The 18,592-nt window shown below is 38.7% G+C and overlaps 1 protein-coding gene across 1 annotated transcript in view; it reads right to left on the reverse strand.

Annotated features, from left to right (window-relative positions):
• Vrk2 (VRK serine/threonine kinase 2) overlaps positions 1 to 18,592 on the reverse strand; it is a 105,020-nt gene that overhangs the window by 47,487 nt on the left and 38,941 nt on the right. Inside the window, exons 3-5 of the mRNA XM_038324101.1 lie at positions 14,017 to 14,066; positions 13,398 to 13,467; positions 11,827 to 11,914 (exon numbers count right to left, since the gene is read on the reverse strand). Coding sequence (XP_038180029.1) covers positions 11,827 to 11,914; positions 13,398 to 13,467; positions 14,017 to 14,066 — 208 coding nt within the window. The remainder of the gene's footprint in view (positions 1 to 11,826; positions 11,915 to 13,397; positions 13,468 to 14,016; positions 14,067 to 18,592) is intronic.

The following is an 18,592-nucleotide window of genomic DNA, read 5'->3' on the forward strand; positions in this document are numbered from 1 at the left end:
TAAGAATACATTCAAAATCATAAAAAGCAAAAAAAAAAAAAAAATTGCATCACCAGAAACTATTGGTCCTTCAACAGCAAGATCTGAACATCTCAACACAGATGAAGCAAAAGAAAGCAATCTTAAAAATAACTTTATGGAAATAATAGAAAACCTTAAAAGTAAATGAAAAAAATAACTTAAAGAAACAGAGGAAAAAGACAAATAAGAATTGGAAGAAATCAATAAATCCCCTAAATAAAACCAAGAAAGTTAAGAAAAAAACTCAAAAAGGTGAAGGAAACAGTTCAAAATTTGAAAATTGAAATAGAGGCAATAAAGTAAACAAAAACTAAGGGAATTCTGGAAATGGAAAAACTGGGTAAATGAACAAGAACTACAGATGCAAATATAATCAACAGAATATAAGAGAAAGAAGAGAGAATCTCAGGCATTGAAGATACAACAGAGGAAATAAATTCATTGATCACAGAAAAGTTTAAATCCAAAAAAATTCTTAACACAAAACATCTAGGAAATCCATGGAAAGACCAAACCTAAGAATAATAGTGATAGAAGGAGAAGATTACCAGATCAAAAGCACAGAAAATTTATTCAACAAAATCATTGAAGAAAACTCTCTAAATTGTCTAAAAAAGAACATGACTACAAAGATACAAGCAATTTACAGAATGCCAAAAGACTGGAAAAAAAAACTCCTCGCCACATAATAAAACACTAAACATACAGAATAAAGAAAGAATATTAAGAAATGCAAAGGAAAAAGGCCAAGAAACATATAAAGGCAGACCTATCAGAATTCCACCTGTCTTCTAAATGGAGACTCTGAAAGCCAGAAGGTCCTGGACAGACATTTTGTAAATACTAAAAGACCAGAGATGCCAGTACAGACCATACCCAACAAAATTTCACTCGCTCTAGATGGAGGGAAAAAGATATTCCATGACAAAACCAGATTTAAACAATACTTATCCACAAACTCAGCCCTACAGAAAGAACTAGGAGAAAAACAACCCAAGGAAGCTAGCTGCACCCATGAAAAACAGTCAATAGATAATGTCAAAACAACAAATCCAAAATAAATAAATTAAATAAACACACACACACAATACCACCAAGAAAAAAACAAAAATAACAGAAATTAATAATCACTGGTTATTAATATCTCTCAATAGCAATGAACTCAATTTGCCTATAAAATGACATAGGCTAATAGAATGGATACAAAAACAGGATCCATCCTTCTGCTGCATACAAGAAACACATCTCAACCTCAAAGACAAACACTACTTCAGAGTAAAGAGTTAGGAAAAATTTTCAACCAAAGAGACCAAAGAAGCAAACTGATGTAGCTATACTAATAGCTAATAAAATAGATTCAAACTAAAATTAATCAAAAGAGATGGAGGTCATTTCATATGCATCACAGGAAAAAAAATCCATCAAGATAAAGTATCAATTCTGAACATTTATACATCAAATACAAGGGTACCTACACTTGTAAAAGAAACATTACTAAACTATAAATCACACACAAATAGTGGAAGACTTCAACACCCCACTCTTACCAGTGGACAGGTCTTCCAGACAAAATGTTAACAGAGAAATGAGATGTTATGACTCAAATGGCCTTAACAGACATCAATAGAACATTTCACCCAAAAAACAAAAGAATATTCCTTTTTCTCAGCACCTCATGGAAAATTCTCTAAAACTGACTATATACTTGGTCACAAAGCAAATCTCAAAACATGCAAAAAAATTGGAATAATCCTCTGTATCTCATAGAATCAGTGAGAATTCAACAATAACACAAATTACAGAAAGCCTACATGATGTGGGATGTCTTTCTGTATGCTGTGAATATATTTTATTATGGTTTGTTAATAAAGAAGCTGATTTGGCCAATACCCAGGCAAAATAGAGCCAGATGGAAAATCTAAGTGAAGACACGGGGGAAAAGTAGGTGAAGTCTGGGAGACACCCATAGCCATTGGGGAAGCAAGGAGTGAGATAACCCCATGGCCACATGACAATATACAGATTAATAGGAATGGGTTAATTTAAGTTGTAAGAGTTAGTTAATAATAAGTCTGAGCTAATAGGCCAAAAAGTTTGTAATTAATATTAAGACGCAGAGTGGTTAATCAGGAACAGGCAGGTGGGAGAGAAAACTCCAGTTATACCTACAAACACATGAAAATTGAATAACTCTAAAATATATCAAAGCTGGGTCAAGGAAGAAATAAAGAAATAAATTAAAGACTTCCTAAAATTTAATAAAAACGAATGCACAACATACCTGAAGTTATGGGACATTATGAAAGCAGTACTAAGAGGAAGCCTACATAAAGAATTTGGAGAAATTTCACACTAGTGACTTAACAGTACACTTGAAAGCACTAGAACAAAAAGAAGCAAACTCACCCAAGGGAGTAAATGACAAGAAATCATCAAATCAAGGACTAAAATCAATAAAATATGAACAAAAAGAAAAATACAAAGAATCACTGAAACAAAAAGTTGGTTCTTTAAGAAAATCAACAAGATATATAAACCTTTATCCAAACTAGCCAAAAAACAGAAAGATAGAATAACCAAATTAACAAAATCAGAAATGAAAAGGCAGACATAACAACAGACACTGAGGAAATCCAGAGAATCATTAGGTCATATTTCAAAAAACCTGTATTCCAAAAATCAGAAAATCTAAAATGAATAACTATTTTCTTGATAAGTACCAAATACCAAAATTAAATAAAGACCAGATAAACAATTTAAATAGACTAAATCACTAAGGAAATAGAAGCAGCCAAAAAACTTTCAGAATCAAAAAGGCCCAGGGTCAGATAATTTCAGTACATAATTCTACCATAATTTCAAAAAAGAGCTAATACCAATATTCCACAAATTGTTCCACACAATAGAAAGAGAAGGAAACATTGCTAAACTCGTTTTATGTGGCTACAGTTAGCCTAATAGCCAAACCACACAAAGATGCAACAAAGAAAGAGAATTACAGACCAATTATATCCCCCATGAACATTGATGCAAAAATATTCAATAAAATCCTGGCAAACTAAATCCAAGAACACATCAAAAAATCATCCACCATGACCATGATCATCATGGGCTTCATTCCAGAGATGCAGGGATAGTTCAACATATAAAAATCTGTCAATGTAATCTACCATATAAACAAAATGAAAGAAGAAAAACCATAGGATGATCTTCGATTCTGAAAAAGTCTTTGAAAAAATTCAACACCCCTTCATGAAAAAGATCTTTTGAGAGATCAGGATAAAAGGAACATATTTAAACATAATAAAACAATATACAGCAAGCCAACAGTCAACATCAAATTAAATGGAGAGAAACTCAAAGTGATTCCACCAAAATCAAGAACAAGACAAGGCTGTCTGTCCACTCTCTCCCAATTCAGTATAGTACTCCAAGCTATAGCTACAGCAATAAGACAACAAAAGATCAAGCAGCTATAAATTGGAAAGGAAGAAGTCAAACTTTCACTATTTGCAGATAATATGATAGTATATATAAGTGACCCCAAAAATTCTACCAGGGACTTCCTACAACAGATAAATACCTTCAGTAATGTGGTGGGATATAAGATTAACTCAAAATGATCAGTAGCACTTCTATATACAAATGATAAATGGACCAAGAAAGAAATCAAAGAAGCAATACCCTTTACAATAATCACAAATAATATAAAATATCTTGGCATAATTCTTGATGGGAGCAGGTCCCTTGTTCATTTCAGCTGCCTGGCTAACTTACACCCGAAATAACCACACAGAAATTGTATTAATTAAATCACTGCCTGGCCCATTATCTCTAGCCTCTTCTTGGCTAACTCTCACATCTTGATTTAAGCCATGAGATTGTGGCTTACCAAGAAAGATTCAGCATGTCTTACTTGGCAGCTCCATGGCAGCTCTGTGTCTCTGCTTTCTTCCTCCCAGAATTCAGTTCTGTCTTCTCCACCCACCTAAGTTCTGCCCTATCAGGCCAAGCAGTTTCTTTATTGATTAACCAATGAAGGCAATACATAAACAGAAGGACCTCCTACACCAGATAATTCTAACCAAACAAATGAAAGACCTCTATGAAAAGAATGTTTAGTCTCTGAGGAAAGAAATTGAGGAAGATATCAGAAAATAGAGAGATCTCCCATACTTTTGGATAGTTAGCATTAACATGGTAAAAATGGCAATCTTAACAAAAGCAATCTTCAGATTCAATACAATTCACATCAAAATCCCTTTGAAAGAACAAAACTCAACTTCATATGGAAAAACAAAAACCTAGAATACTTAAAACTGTCCTGCACAATAAAGGGATTTCTGGAAGCATCACCATCCCTAACTTCAAGGTCTACTATAGAGCTACAGTAATAAAAACAGCTTGGTACTGGCATAAAAAGAGACACATGGATCAATGGAATCAAATCAAAGACATAGACATAAATCCATATACCTATGAATACCTACTTTTGACAAAGAAACCCAAAAATTATACAATAGACAAAAGAAAGTATTTTCAACAAATGGTGCTGGCATAACTAGATGTTGACATGTTTGTTTGTTTGTTTATGCCCAGGTAATGCTGAAGCATGCACGGGTAGCCTGTATATGGGAGTCCTGTCTATATTGATAAAGACAGCTGACCAGGTCTTTTCCTCAAGAGGGCACCAGATCTCATTACAGATGGTTGTGAGCCACCATGTGGCTGCTGGGAATTGAACTCCAGACCTCTGGAAAAGCAGACAATGCTCTTAACTGCTGAACATCTTCAACAAATGGTGCTGGCATAACTTGGTATCAACATGTAGAAGAATTAAAAGATACATATTTACTCCCATGCACAAAACTCAAGTCCAAGTGGGTCAAAGACCTCAACATAAATCCAGTTATACTGAACCTGAGAGAAGGGGTTAAGTAGCCCTGAATGCATTGGTACAAGAGACTACTTCCTGAATATAACACCAGAAGCACAGAGACTGAGATCAACAATTAATGAATAAAATCTCCTAAACTGAAGGCAAAGGACACAGTCAGTAAGACAAAATGGCAGCCTACCAAAGAGGAAAAGATCTTCACAAACCCCACAACTGACAGGGGACTGATCTCAAAAATATATAAAGAACTCAAGAAACTAAACATCAAAATATCAAATAATCCAATTAAAAATGTGCTACAGAGTTAAATAGAGAATTCTCAACAGAATAATCTCAAATGGCCAAAAGACATTTAGGAAATGCTCAACATCCTTAGTCATCATGGAAATGCAACTCAAAATGACTCTGAGACAGAATCTTAACAACTGTCAGAATGGCTAAGATCAAAAACACCAGTGACAGCCTATGTTAGAGAGGATGCAGAGTAAGAGGAACACTCCTCCATTGCTGGTAGGAGTGCAAACTTGTACAGTCACCTTGGAAATCAGTCAGGCGGTTTCTTAGAAAATTGGGAATCAATTTACCCTAAGATCCAGCAATACCGCTCTTGGCCATATACTCAAAGGATGTTCAATCGTATCACAAGGACACTTGCTCATCCATGTTCACATCAGCATTATTAGTAATTGCCAGAACCTGAAAACAACCTAGATGCCCCTCAACTGAAGAATGGGTAGAGAAAATGTGGTACATTTACACAATGGAGTATTATTTGGTGGTTATTAAAAAAATGACATCATGAAATTTGCAGGCAAATGGATCAAAGTAGAAAAAAATCATCCTGAGTGAGGTAACCCAGACTCAGAAAAACAAACATGGTATGTCCTCATTCATAAGTGAATATAAGATGTGAAACAAAGGATAACAAGGCTACAATCCACAGCCCCAGAGAAGCTAGGTAACAATGAAGACCCTAAGAGGAATGCATGGATTGCCCTGGGAAGGGGAAATAGATGGGCTCTGCTGGGTAAACCTGGAGTAAGGGAGGAGGAGAAGGGAAGGGATGGAAGATGGGAACATGAGGTATCAGGATAGTAAGTTGGCAGAGGGACGGAGAGGGAGTAATGAAAGAGATATCTTGATAGAGGGGACCATTCTAGAGTTAGGGAGAAACCAGGTGCCAGGGAAACTCTCAGGAAACCACAAAGGTGACTCCAGCTAAAACTCCTAGCGATAGTGGAGAGGGTGCCTGCACCGGGGCAACAAGCACTATTAACCATGGGGCCATCTCTCAGCCCTTCTGAGCTAGTTTTAATTCATATTTTCTGATGGCTGACAACATTAAACACTGGTCCAACTGGCCATCTTTATTTCTCCTTTTCAAGAATTCATTAGTCTATTGGTACATTTAGTATTTTTGCTGTTTAATTTCTTCAGTTATGATTATATCCCATATACTATGCCTTTATCTGATGAAGAGTTGTTAAAGGTGTTTTCCAATGCAAAGGTTCTCTATTCACTAGGATGATTCCCTTGCTGTATAGAAACTGTTAAATTTCATGAAACCCCTGTAGTGTTTTGAATGAAAAATGTCCCCCATGGTCTCTGGCATATGGATTTTGTCCAAATACTGCTAAGAGAAGAGAGTGGAGACCCTTGATTTTAGGGATTTAGAGGAATGCCTTCCATTTCCCCCAGTTTGTATAATGATAGCTGCTGTGGGAAAAGTTTCTGTAAGGCAAAGGACACTGTCAATAGGACAAAGTGGCAGAATAAAAAATGGAAAAAGATTTTTATCAATTCCACATCTGATAGAAAATTAATATCCAAAGTATATAAAGGACTCAATAGAATTTGTATACAAAAACTAAAAAAAACACAGTTAAAAATAGGGTACCGATCTAAACAGAGATTACTTAAAAGAGGAAACTCAAATGCCTGAGTACACTTAAAGAAATGTTGCATATCCAAAGCTGTCAGGGAAATGAAAATAAAAAACAGCTTTGAGATTTTATCTTACACCTAAAATCAATAATACAGGTGACGCTTCAAGGATGTGAAGCACAAGGAACACTCCTCCATTGCTGGTGGGAGTGCAAACGTGTACAGCCACTATGGAAATCAGTGTGGCAGTTCCTCAGAAAATGGGACTCTATCTACCTATATCACTCTTGGACATACACCCAAAGGACGCTTCACCCTGCCACTGGGACACTTGTTCCACTATGTTAATTGCTATTCTATTCATAATAGCAAGAAACAATCTAGATGTCCCTCAAAAGAAGAACTGATAAAGAAAATTTGGTACATTTACATAACAGAGTATTACTCAGCTGTTTAAAAATGACATCGAGAAAATTGCTGGCAAATAGATGGAACTAGAAAAAGTCATTCTGAATGAGTAACCCAGACTCAGAAAGATAAGTATGCTATGTATTTGTTTATATCTGGATATTAGCCATTAAATAAATGATAACCAAGCTACAGTCTGTAGACTCAGAAATTAGACAGAGAGGAAAAGGCTAGGAGGGACGCATGGTTCTCCTTGGGAGTGGGGAGACAATAAACTTTATGGGTAGACTGAGCCAGCATGAAGGTGGAAAGTGGGGACTACAACTGGAGTATCAGGTGAGAAGGGGGAGGAAAGATGGGAATGAGGTGAGAGAAAGCTAGGATTGAAGAGCATTTGAGGGGATGTATGAACTCTAATGCAGTGGGAACTTCCTATAAATATACAAAGGTGATCCTAATAAAGTCTCCAAATATTGAGCAAGAAGGAACCCCTACTGGCCATCTCTTGTCACCAAGTGAAGTTTCCAGTGTTAAGACTGGGTTTCATCTAACTGAGTTGTTGGTCAAAGGGGTCCTATGAAAGCCCCTAAACAACTCAGGTATTGCCAAGACAAGGAGTTGCTCTCCATAAAAAATCTGACAATAAGATCCCATTTTTGAAGACAACACCCACACAGCTCACTGGACATGGAGAGGCCTGGCTTCACCCCCATGTTCTAGTGTCTGTGACACAGAAAGGTACTCTGCAGGCTACCAAAAGAGAAAAGTAAACACCAACGCAGCCACAAGACCTTTGATCTACAAAATATGTTAGGGCAATGGTGGCACAAACCTTGTAGGAGTGACCAACCAATGTGTGATTTGACTTAAGGACCACTCCATGAAATGGAACACAAACTGGACACTGCTTGAGTGTCCAAGACTAAGTCTAGATGGCCTAATGACCTAGGGTCAAAGCAAGTACTACTAGTTTTTTTTAAAAAGTATCAATAAAAAGACTCTTACTGATAATCTACTATACCAATAGATGAATCAGAGAGGATTCCTCCTGCAGCATGGAAGCAAATACAGAGACTCACAGCCAGACATTAGGAGGAGAAAGAGAGACCTTCAAACACTCGGATATAAATGGGAAGTCTCCATCAAAGCCCTCCCTGAAGAGCTAAGAGAACCAACCCATGAAAGAGGTGGCAGAAGAAGTATGGGAGACAGAGAAGATGGAAAACACCAGGAGAACAAGGCCCTCTGAATCAACTGAAGAAAGCTCATATGAACTCACAGACACTAAGACAGCATTCACAGGACCCACACGGGTCTGCACCAGGTCCTATGCATGTATAATATAACTTTCAGTTTTGTGCTTTTATGGGACTCCTGGATGTGTGAACAAGTGGGACTCTGATTCTTGTCCCTTATCTTGGGGCTCTTTTATTTTTCTGTTGGCTTGTCTTGTCTAATTTTAACATGATGGCTTTTGTTTTATCGTATTATATTTTATTTTGTTGTGTTTGGCTGTTACTTCCTAGAAGCTGCCCTTTTCTAAGGAGAGACAGAGATGGAGTAGATCCAGATGGGAGGGGAGGTGGGAAGAGCAGAGGGAGGGGAACTGCATTCATATGAATAAAGAAATAAAGAAAAGTTTTAAAGAAAGACCTGCGTTCTTACTATTAAGACTTCCTGAGTACCAGTTTTCATCACTGCTACCCTGGATGTTGCTACGCACATTCAGTAACTCACAGAGTCTTTAGGCTCCACAGTAGTGAACACTGGCTCACTAAAGCATGTGGTTCTGCCAGGCCTTCCCCTACTCCCCCATTCTCTCTTCCTTGCTAACCCATTAGACTACATTCCTAAAGTTAGCCACCAAAGTCTGCTCCCTTATTTGACCTCCTCCTAAGGCCGACTACCAAGGTCCAGCTATCAAAGTACTGAAGTCCTGCCATCAAAGGCCCCATTTGGCTCACCTAATTAACATACACAATTAAAATTAAACACTTCATTCTAACATGGGGTTTCCCCTTTTTCCTTTATAAACCCCTATTTTTCTATGTGCCACATCTGTCTCCTCTCTATCCAGAGGCAGTCCTTGTCCCTCCAGGAAAAATACCTATTCCTCTTCGCCCTTGCTCCCTTCCCCTCCTCCCTTATCCTCTCTCTCCTGTCTTTGTCTTTTATTCCCTGCCCTCTGCCCCTCTGGGGAAAATATATCTTTGTGCTGAGAAATTGGTCTTGGGGGTCCTGAGCTGATACTGGTCTTTTCAGGGGTTCCAGAGGTGGTCCACCCACTGAGCTCAAGCTCAGAGTTACCCTCAGCTGATGAGATCTGTTCTCAGCCATCAAGAACAGGACTAAGTTTATCCATGTCCTTCAGTACTTGAGCAGACTCCTCCAACCTTCCCCCTTTGATGGTCCTGTTCCCTCTGGCTTTCACACCACCTTGTATGGATGCCTCTCATGCTGGTGCTGAGACAGGTTAAATTCAGATTCTTGGGCTTGTGATTACCCCTTCCTCAGCCCTCCAAGGTATCTCAATTTTCAACAAGAGTTGTTGTTTTGTTTTTATTTTTTTTCTTTTTCAAGATTGTGCCTGTCTACTGCCCTATGGATCATGATGAGGGACAAAAGTGTTTGTTTGTTTGTTTGTTTGTTTGTTTGTTCTACTGTTGACCATCAGAAGAATCATCATCTCATTAAAAGCTACAATTTGTCTTGTTTTAAGACAAAACATTTTCTGGGGAGACATAACACACACATTTACTTGCCCCAAGATAGGGAACCCACAACAAACCAAAACATGGATACCACCAAAGTCGAACTTGGTGAATCAATGTGTTTTACTGGGGTTACCAACAGGAAAATGGGCCAGTTAGTTAGAGGAGCAGAAATGACTGAAAGACAGTCACGTCACCAAAGCCCATCTCAGCATGGCTCACAGCTCAGGAAGCTGAGAATTGCACAGGCTGCAGGAAGCTCACAGTGGGAAGTGTCCCTTCCAGGTGCCTCACTTTGGCTAAACCTCTCCAAGGCAGCTCAAGCTGGTTCTGCTTCTTCTAGGCAGTTGGTCTGGTATGGGAGATTATTTGCGGCTTGGTTTCGCTTCCTCTCAGTGGGGCTTTCAGCTTCTGTTATTTGCTCTGGCAGGGAGGGGCCTAGTGCATCTGTTCAGTTTCACGGACTCTGACAAGGCAGTTTGTTGATCTCCAGCTTCAGAAGTATCACGGCAGGATGGAATGGTTCAGCATTGGAGGAAACTGTCACCCATCGTGGGGCTTGTGAGGGATACGGAGATTGTTCTGAGGACTTGTTTTGGATGTTTGGCTTGTTTGGTTTGGTGTGGTTTGGTTTGGCTTTACCAGAATCTGTCCGTATTACCTTTGAGAAGAGGTTCCTACTTTCCCTCTACCAGTAAAGGAAGTATGTGGCTGGGGCCCTAAATCTCTTGGTTTCTTTTGGGGTATGTTGTCCATCTTTGGTGCCACACTTTTGGTGTATCCTATCACTGCCTCTGTGAATCTTCAAAGGTCTTCCTTTTTTTTCTTTTTTCCTGACAGTTATCTTTAACCAAATCACACCGGCAAATTCTGCTCTTCTGTTTTACCTAGAATTCTCTCTATCCTTTCTTCTGCAGTATGTCACATAATTCTGAAGCCAATTCTTACAGTGCGAGATGACTTATCAGTACATGTAACATGCTATAGGTGCCCCCATGATTTCTGTAGTCCATTCAGGACCCTGTAGGAGGCACTTTACTTTATTTGTACTATGTAAAGATATTTGAGCAAAGGGCTGACCCCCAGGCCTGTTTTCTCACATCTAAAGTAAAACTATCACCTGTCTAAAATTGACAAAGTAGGATAACATCTATGACACCCCCTGCAACAGGATTGGTGCAAAATAAGTGACTTTTCTAAAATCATAATTAATGAATTTTGTATGTGCTAATAGGCACATTCAAGGCTAGCTTTAAAAAAAAGTTTACTGTTTCCCCTCAAGGTGGACAATGATTTTTCTCCTAGCTTTCAGAGGTAGAACCAGTAACTGACTGCTAACAAAAAAAAAGGAGGCTGTGTTCTAGGATAGCACATTTAAGATTAGATCATAAAGAAGAACTGTGACCTCCAGCTTGGACACACTTCACTGGGTCACTGTGCATTTACATTCATATTTTCTCTGTGTGTCTCTCTCTGTCTCTGTCTCTTTCTGCCTCTATCCTTCTCTGTGTGTGTGTGTGTGTGTGTGTGTGTGTGTGTGTGTGTGTGTTTGTGTCTGTCCTCTCTTCCACCTTCCCACTCTCGCTGGGGAAAGCGTCTGTGCTTCCTTATAACACACAGGTAGCGCCTTGCAGAGACACCTTAGGGTTGTCAACAGTCATATGAGTGACCACTGAAAGCCAATCCTTTCCTGGTAGGACCTAAGATGGCTGCAGCCTGGCAGGCACCTGGTTGCATTCTACAGAGAGACCAGAACCTAGAACCAGGCCAATGAGCCACAAGAGGCTTCCTGATGCCTAGGAACCAAGATATATTTTGAGTTGCATCAGCTAGATCACTGAGGAAAGATTCGTTGGTAATAATAATTGATCATATGAATTTGATATGATTATAATTTGCTTTTACCTTCTTCCTTTAAAATCAGTCAGACCAAATCCATAAAACAGAGGAACTCCTAAATAATCAAGTTTCCTCTGTGCTGTCCACTTTTGAACTGCGAAGAAAAGTTAACAAAAAAACATGATTTAGAAAGGTATTTTTACCTTTGTATAGATGCTAAGACTTAATTATCTAAAGAAAATAGTAATTAGACCTAAGAAAATAAAAACAGAATAAAAATAGATATATCTATCTCGTGGTTTCAAACTTTTTGTTTCCAGTACAATTAACACAAAATACATGTTTGAAACAAAATTAAAAGTATCATAAAAGTCATAGTCTTAAAAAGTAGATTGTTATCTCTCATAAATATTTCTATTAATGAAAACAAGTCATTTCATTATATGCTAGCTACGTTTCTACATGTAACACATGTTGACTACAAAGAAGGGCACTTATTCTTATTACTGCCTTCATTTCAAAGCCTACAACCATGTCAGTCTAAAAAATACAAACTGAGCAGAAGTACCTGACTCTGAAATTAAAAGTTATTTATTCTGTAAAACAACTGTTTTGAATAAATTTTGTTTACCAAAAAAAAGATCATAATTGAATTGTTTAATCCAGTTAAACAATCGGGTAGTTTAATCACTGTTTCCACTTCTCTCCCATATGTGGTTCATGCTTAAGACAGCTTTCCTGATAAAACAATCAAATTTAATGGATTCTATTTGTCACTCTGACACCGTTGAAGCAGTTGGTGGAGACTATAGTCACAGAGTTTAGAAGCTTTATTAAGGAACCAAAGTTAATTACTCAGGCCAGATCCATCATTCTTTCTCCTAAACAAGATAGAGAGGACCTTGCCCATTCTAGTCATTATGACTCCTACCAACTTCTGCAGTGTGTCCCTTAGCTCTTCGAAGCCTCTCCACTGTCCTTCATCTCTGCCTGTACTCATTTCGCATCCAGATCTCCAACTGGTCGTTCTTATTTATGATATCTAGCTCCAAATAACTTCTCAACATTCACCTTTCTACTAGTTTTGTAAATATCACAACATGTAATCATTTTCAAATGTTAATCCACCTTCAATCCTTCCGTGTGTGTGTGCACGTGTGCGTGTGTGTGCTCTCCCTACTTTAGTTAAATATGTTAATCCACCCTTCAATCCTTCCGTGTGTGTGTGCACGTGTGTGTATGTGCGCGTGTGCGTGTGTGTGCGCACGCGTGCGTGTGTGTGCTCTCCCTACTTTAGTTTTGTCACCATATACTTTCTAGCTATGCTTCTTTATAAAAGAAATAACTTCTTTCTACACTCTCTTATGCTTAGAGAATTCTTGATAATTCTACAAGTCAGCATGTTATGGAAAGTAGCAGAAAAACTTTGACTTAAAATATATAACCCATTATGTGTGCCATATCAATATGTGTATACCATCTGTCTTGCTTTTATATGTTATAACAGTTCAGTATATCACTTTACAATAAATTTCATATGGAAAAGAATTTTCCAGAAGGCCAGAAAAAGACCAAAATATTAAGCCTCACTTTAGCAAGTCCATACACGGCATGGCTGCTTAGCTATTTCTACTTACTATATTCTCTTTTCGCAGCTCTCTGATAAAATTTAAGTTCTGAAAATAATGGACCATTCTCTTGATATTCCTATGAGAGAAAAATAATAATTAAGTTTAATAGGAAGACTTATCCCAAAGATAAAACAAATTGTATTTCAACTGTGAACATATAAGCATCCACATGCAAAATATGTAATAGTTATAGAATTCTTCTTCATCAAACAAGCACCAGATTTCTCCTTTAAAAAAAACACTAAATAAACTTGAAAAGCCTCATTTTAGAGAACATATTGTAGCTATCCCAATATATTGTTACACATGAAGGAAGTCTTCTGCAAAGATCTTCCTAAAGCAATGAGAACTGTGTACATAAATAAGCACTGGCTGTATGCCAACATGGCTTCAGGGCAGGCACACTGGGACGTACCACGGGGTCCCCTCACACATGACTCCTTCACTAACTGAACTGCATGTTATTGTACTATGCCCACGGCACATGAACAGAAGTGGAATCCTAAACCACTCTAATGACCTTTCTACCTAAAAGAGTGGAGGGAAGACTGTACTTTTATGAAAATAAAGCAGAATGGGGGAAAAGTCAGAAATACAGGATTATAAATGTAAGAACAAAACTTACCACTTTTATTACATGTCTTGCATCTTTGTTTGGTTTATTTGTGGGGAAAGCTGCAGAAAAAAAGAGACAGGTGGAAAATAACAGTTATTGCAAATCAGTGCGTATCTACCAAATCACAGAGAGATCTTAGATATAAGTCCATGAACTAGATTAACCCCAAAGCCTCTTACAACTGTGGTACCATCTCTACTTTATAAAAGCTGCTACCGAAGCTGGAGAAATGAAATAAATGTCTTACTAAGAAAAAATGATTGAGGTCTGAAATTCATGTCTATCTGACATGGAACACACTACTTGTCATATTCTATAGTCAGGCATTCAGATATAAGAAATGAACAAATAATGTTAATCACATGATCCAAGTGCTGAGGAATTGTAAGAAAGCTAAAACAGATGAGATTAAGCATTCTCAGGATTCCAAGGATATAATTCTCACATGGTGGGCTTCTCATTGATCCAGCTGCCCAAATAACCCATGCTCCTGTAAGGAGTCCCTCATCCATGCTCCTGTAAGTAACACCAATAAGTTTGCTACACTAGTTTTCAGTAGAATCTTCCCTTAGGTCTGTCACTGGCATCATATCTGGGGCTTCCTCAGGAAGTGGCATGATGTATGAACACAACCCAACAAAACCAGAGAGATGCTAGAGAGAAACAACCGCAATGGAAGATAATATATGCAACTAATGCTGACCTGTCTGTGGGTGGGATGCCAGAAGGGGCAATCCTGATATGGCTGCCTTTACCCATGTTGTATGGGATGATGTGGCTTCTCCCTGTAGTGACAGTTGCATGTTCCCTGCTATGTTTTGTGAGACAAGCAAGCAAGCTTGACCAATCGGAGGAATGGAAGTGCTTGAGAGGAACACCAAGGTTGTCTTCCCTAATCTGTACGGGGTGGCATGCCTCCTTGCCCCCAAACCAACCACCAATAGACCTGAAAATGTAGAATAACCCTTTGAGACCAGCATGTACAGGAGGAATTTTAAGCCGGATACACCGTTAGTTGTATGGTCTCTCTATTGTGAGCACTAAAATAACTGAAGCTGACCTGTCTGCCCAGAAAGAACTGGTCCAAGTGAGAGAAAAAATGTGGGTGCTACTTCAATGTGGTAGGAGAGGGGCAGAGGTGAGCGGGTGAGGATGAAATGGAGATGGTGAGTGTAAGTATCGGATCCCCTTCTTGGGATCCAAACCTGGGCTCCCAGGGATAATGAGTCCATTAGAAGAAAGAGGGGGATGTCAAAGTGATAGGAAATATTCTTCTGGTCCAACATCTACACAGAGGAAAGGAAAATCTATGAGTCTGCATCCACATGGGGGCCTGAACCACGGCCCAGTAGAGGAAATTATAATCCTCACAGGTACTCTCTGCCTGAACTACATGAATGGAAAAGGGAGAATTAGGAAATGAAGGAGCCCACGCCCAACCCTGACTCATGAGATTATTGAACATACAGTATATGAGGTCAGTCTGAGCAACATGGGAAAAGAAAAAAAGTAAGAAATTTCCCATCTCTTCTTGAAACCAAAGCTGCATAAACATGCAAAATCAGTCCCCGATGGACTGGCTCCTATGAGTCATTGGCCACTTGCTTCTCACCAGCTGAAGTTCCCATGAGCATCAATAACTGGAAAACACAGAAGGAGGACAAGCATTCCTGAGGGAACTGGACATGTAAGAGACAGTATTTGCTGCTTCCTTCACTGAGCTAATAGAACTATATTCACAGGAGACTTAAGAAAGAAGCCAATCCAGTAGGGACTTGGCAAGTGGTATGGGGTTTTCAGGGACTTCGCTGAACCGCATGGTGAGAATTGATCTTAAGGAGCTAGGAGAGGCTGTGGCACATCACAGCGATTTAGACAAGCATGTAAATAAATCAGGATTTTACGGCACTAAAGCACTTGTCCAGGTTACTTAAGGGAAATGCATCAGCATTTCTGGCAAGGCAGAGTTCTTAGGGGAAACAATCTGACAGAAAACCAAACTCTGTCCTAGTAAGAACAGCCAAGGAAAACAATACAAATACAGCTTATGGTGGTGAGTGTGTGGAGTACGGGGAAACATTCATCCATTGGTGGTGGGAGTGCAAACTTGTTCAGCCTCTGTGGAAATCAGTGTGGTAGTTCCTCAGGAAGCTGGGAATATGTCCACCTCAAGGTCCAGCTACCTCACTCTTTGGTATGTACCCACAGGACTCTATAAACCACTACAGAGACACCTGCTCAACTATGTTCACTGTTGTTCTATTCACAATAGTTAGAAACTGGAAACAGTTTAGATGTCCATCAATCAAGTGAATGGAAAAAGAAAATGTACTACATTTATTTGCACAATGCACTCAGATTTTTTTAAAAAATGAAATTCACAGGTAAGTAAATGGATGGAGCTTGAAAAAAAAAATCATCCTGAGTGAGGTAACCCAGAGCAAAATATGTATTCACTTATATGTAGGTATTAGCTGTTAAACTATATATGAGCTTGCTACAATCTATACAACCACAGAGTTAGGCATAGAATAAGGGACTGGGGAAAAGGGAGAGTCTCCCTCGGAATGAAAAAAACATAGATTATTATGAACTGAATGGAAGTGGGGAAAGTGGAACTCAAAGATCAAATGGAGAGGGGATGTAAAGGGCTTAAGTGAGGGAATGTGGGGAAGGGCTGCAAAAACGTAGGGGGCCATTTGAGGGGCTATATGTAAATCTAATATAGTATAAGATTCTTAAAATATATACATACATGAAAGAAATATAAATTGTCATTATCAAATAATGGGGAAGGCAAAGCCATGACTAGATATTTCTCACTACCAAATAAAATCCCCAGTGCCCAGAATGGGTTATATCTAAATGAGTTGTCAGCCAGAAGAGCCCCCATGGAAACCCAAAAAAAAACCCAAGACTATAGTCAAGGCTATTTGTTGCGCTCTACAGACTAATGGTAAGGCTGTAATTGCTGAAGACCACACCTACATAACTCACTGAACGTGGAGAAGTCCAGCAGGTATCTACTAAGAGCCTTCACTCCTACTGACTAGTATTTACTACTCTTCACACTAACAGAGGAGAAATGTGAATACCATATTGGTTACATACCCTGAGATCTACAATGGGGGCATGCCTGCAAGATGTGCTAATGCAACATCTCACTATTGAGTGAGAGTAACCAACCACTATCTGATTGCAATTAAGGAGAGTAGATAGACCATGGACCTATGGGAAAGCCAAGCACTACTATTCAGCTAATCTAACATAGCAATGTCTCCTAACAACATTCTGCTATTGTCATAGACGAGTAGCACAGCCATGTCTGATAGGAAAGACAGAAGTCATAAATCTAGCAGAGCTCTTTGACAAAGATCCAGCAAAGTTGAGCCACATGATGGCCTCCATGCCACCTTTGGTTTTCATCTCCACCTGTTGCACATTTGGGAGACTTTTAATATGTATACAAATTGGGGATACTGAATTGACGGAAAAATATTTATGAATCATTTATGTCTTCCCAGAAATCTATTTCTAAACTTCCCTGAGACAGTCCTGAGAATACTATTCCCCCACATTAGGGAGATATCCTTATCTACTTGGAGGTCTTCCATATGTCTTGGAAGTTGTGACACACATAAAGAAGCCAGAAGTCTCTTTATGAGGCTATGAGACATTCAAGAAACATCTGTCCCTATATTTATCCAGGAACAAGACATTCAAAACAAAGTAAACAGAAAAAGGTCAACAAGATTCAGCAGGCTAGAAGAGTTGGCCACAGATCAGATTACCAGCGTCTTCCTACTATATACTCAGGAATATGTGGCAAACACAGCAGCAAACTTAGATTAGCTGAAGTCACCTCTGCCCTACACAGAAACTGTCACTGATGAACAAAGAATGAAGTGGAGATGATCAAAGTATGCAACATCAGGACCCCCATTTCTTAGAAAGTTAGCACATGCAGAGCCACCTTGGTGTCATATGACCAAGGAACAACAGAATGCCATGATTAGACATATGAACAACTTTGATAAAGGTATAAAATGTAAACATTGTATTATGCCAGAATTTGAATAATAACTGCAGCACCTTTGGCCTGAGGACATTTCTTTGGCACTCTGACCATTAAGAGTTACTAATACACTGTTTGGGACATAGCAGTATGCCTGATTGTTTTGGTCTAATGTCCTTGTAGGCACAAAAGCAACTAGCCTGAGAACAGCTTGTTATATGCCTCTAGATTTTTAAAAAATTGGCTTATGGGGCTGATAAGTAAAACCGGGTATCAAAGATAACTGATTATCAACGAAAATGGCAACTCTGCCCAGTCATAGTTTATTAATGATGACTAAAAGAGGAGCAAAAGGAAGTGAAACATGTTTTAAAGCAAAAATGACATGATCTGTGTTTTGGAATACAGGAATGTACCACTACTCACTAAATTCTGTATAACTAAAGAAGCACTCTGGCTGCCAGATAGTCAGGAAGAAAGATTCTTCAGACCACCATGGTCTGGCTCAGTTCCTTCCCTCGCCAACTCCTTATAACCTCGGCTGTGACCTGTGTCTTCACCAGGTATATG

The sequence above is a fragment of the Arvicola amphibius genome, chromosome 1, assembly GCF_903992535.2.
Source record: "Arvicola amphibius chromosome 1, mArvAmp1.2, whole genome shotgun sequence".
NCBI lineage: Eukaryota > Metazoa > Chordata > Mammalia > Rodentia > Cricetidae > Arvicola > Arvicola amphibius.